A 2,071-nucleotide genomic window follows, 5' to 3' on the forward strand; every position below is an offset into this window, starting at 1 on the left:
TATCGGCGTGTATATATATATAATATATATATATATATATATATATATATATATTATAAGATTAATACAAGATAATCCCGAGCTGAGTTGAAACGATGTAATTATCTGAGAATCAGGACACACTGGATAAATTTACCGAAATTAACGGATAAAAGGAGTGAACCGGGACGTGGCAAAACCAAAGTCGCAAGTTTAACAGTGAAATTACACATTTTTTACTTAAGTAACTGGGAAGGTGTGTTCCACCCTCTTATGATAGACCGTGTCAACAATACACCGACCATAGTCGTCGTCACGGTAACAGACTAACAAGCGGCCGCCGTCGCCGCTACGTCCTACGCTAGGTGGCGCTGTGCTGACGTACCTTGACCTTGGCCTCGCGGAGCAGCGCCGGGTCGCACGGCGACGTAGGCGGCGTCAGCGAGACAGAGGAGAGGTTGGCTGCGGAGAGGGCGCTCGAGTTTGGCAGCGATTTCTGCTGCGTGAGCTGCGCGGCGCGGGGCGTCGTTGTCCCTGAGGTGGCCACCTGCGTCTGGGGCGGCGGGGAAGGCGTGCTCGGGTCCACGACAACCACGTAGCAAGACGGGTAGCACATCCTCACGCCACCTGCAATGTCGAGCGCAAACGATCACGGACCGTACAATGTGAGAGTTCAAAATGAAACATATCTGAGGTAGTTCGAATTGGTGGCTTAGTTAAATTAGGTATGAAAAAATGGTAGCTTTAGATATTAGGTATTTCAGCTATGCAGATCACATAAGAAAATACTATATTTAAGATGAGCAAGTGTGAACTATTTACAATGGCTGTGATGGCACAGAGGAGCATGACACCTACGCACAATGACTGTGACAGCGCGGGGGGAGTGTGGCACCTACCCACAATGACTGTGACAGCGTAGGGGGGAGTGTGGCACCTACCCACAATGACTGTGACAGCATGGGGGGAGTGTAACACCTACCTACAATGACTGTGACAGCGCGGAGGGAGTGTGGCACCTACCTACAATGACTGTGACAGTGTGGGGGGGAGTGTGACACCTACCTACAATGACTGTGACAGCGTGGAGGGAGCGTGGCACCTACCTACAATGACTGTGACAGCGCGGGGGGAGTGTGACACCTACCCACAATGACTGTGACAGTGACAGCGCGGGGGGAGCGTGACACCTACCTACAATGACTGTGACAGCGCGGGGGGAGTGTGACACCTACCCACAATGACTGTGACAGCGTGGGGGGGGGAGTGTGACACCTACCTACAATGACTGTGACAGCACGGGGGGAGCGTGGCACCTACCTACAATGACTGTGACAGCGCGGGGGGAGTGTGGCACCTACCCACAATGACTGTTACATCGTGGGGGGGGAGTGTGACACCTACCTACAATGACTGTGACAGTGCGGGGGGAGCGTGGCACCTACCTACAATGACAGTGACAGCGCGGGGGGGAAGTGTGACACCTACCTACAATGACTGTGACAGTGCGGGGGGAGCGTGGCACCTACCTACAATGACTGTGACAGCGTGGGGGGAGCGTGGCACCTACCTACAATGACTGTGACAGCGCGGGGGGAGTGTGACACCTACCCACAATGACTGTGACAGTGGGGGGGGGGAGTGTGACACCTACCTACAATGACTGTGACAGCACGGGGGGAGTGTGACACCTACCTACAATGACAGTGACAGCGTGGGGGGAGCGTGGCACCTACCCACACTGACTGTTACAGCGTGGGGGGGGGAGTGTGACACATACCTACAATGACTGTGACAGCGCGGGGAGAGCGTGGCACCTACCTACAATGACAGTGACAGCGTGGGGGGAGCGTGGCACCTACCTACAATGACAGTGACAGCGCGGGTGGGGGGAGTGTGACACCTACCTACAATGACAGTGACAGCGCGGGGGGAGTGTGACACCTACCTACAATGACTGTGACAGCGCGGGGAGAGCGTGGCACCTACCTACAATGACTGTTACAGCGTGGGGGGGGGAGAGCGGCACCTACCTACAATGACTGTGACAGCGCGGGGGGAGCGTGACACCTACCTACAATGACTGTGACAG

General features: G+C 54.6%; 1 protein-coding gene across 1 annotated transcript in view; it reads right to left on the bottom strand.

The window, feature by feature from the left end:
- LOC106818034 (mediator of RNA polymerase II transcription subunit 13-like) overlaps nt 1–2,071 on the bottom strand; it is a 34,973-nt gene that overhangs the window by 3,020 nt on the left and 29,882 nt on the right. Inside the window, exon 7 of the mRNA XM_014822752.1 lies at nt 365–606. Coding sequence (XP_014678238.1) covers nt 365–606 — 242 coding nt within the window. The remainder of the gene's footprint in view (nt 1–364; nt 607–2,071) is intronic.

Source organism: Priapulus caudatus, unplaced genomic scaffold (genome assembly GCF_000485595.1).
Source record: "Priapulus caudatus unplaced genomic scaffold, Priapulus_caudatus-5.0.1 Scaffold36, whole genome shotgun sequence".
NCBI lineage: Eukaryota > Metazoa > Priapulida > Priapulimorpha > Priapulimorphida > Priapulidae > Priapulus > Priapulus caudatus.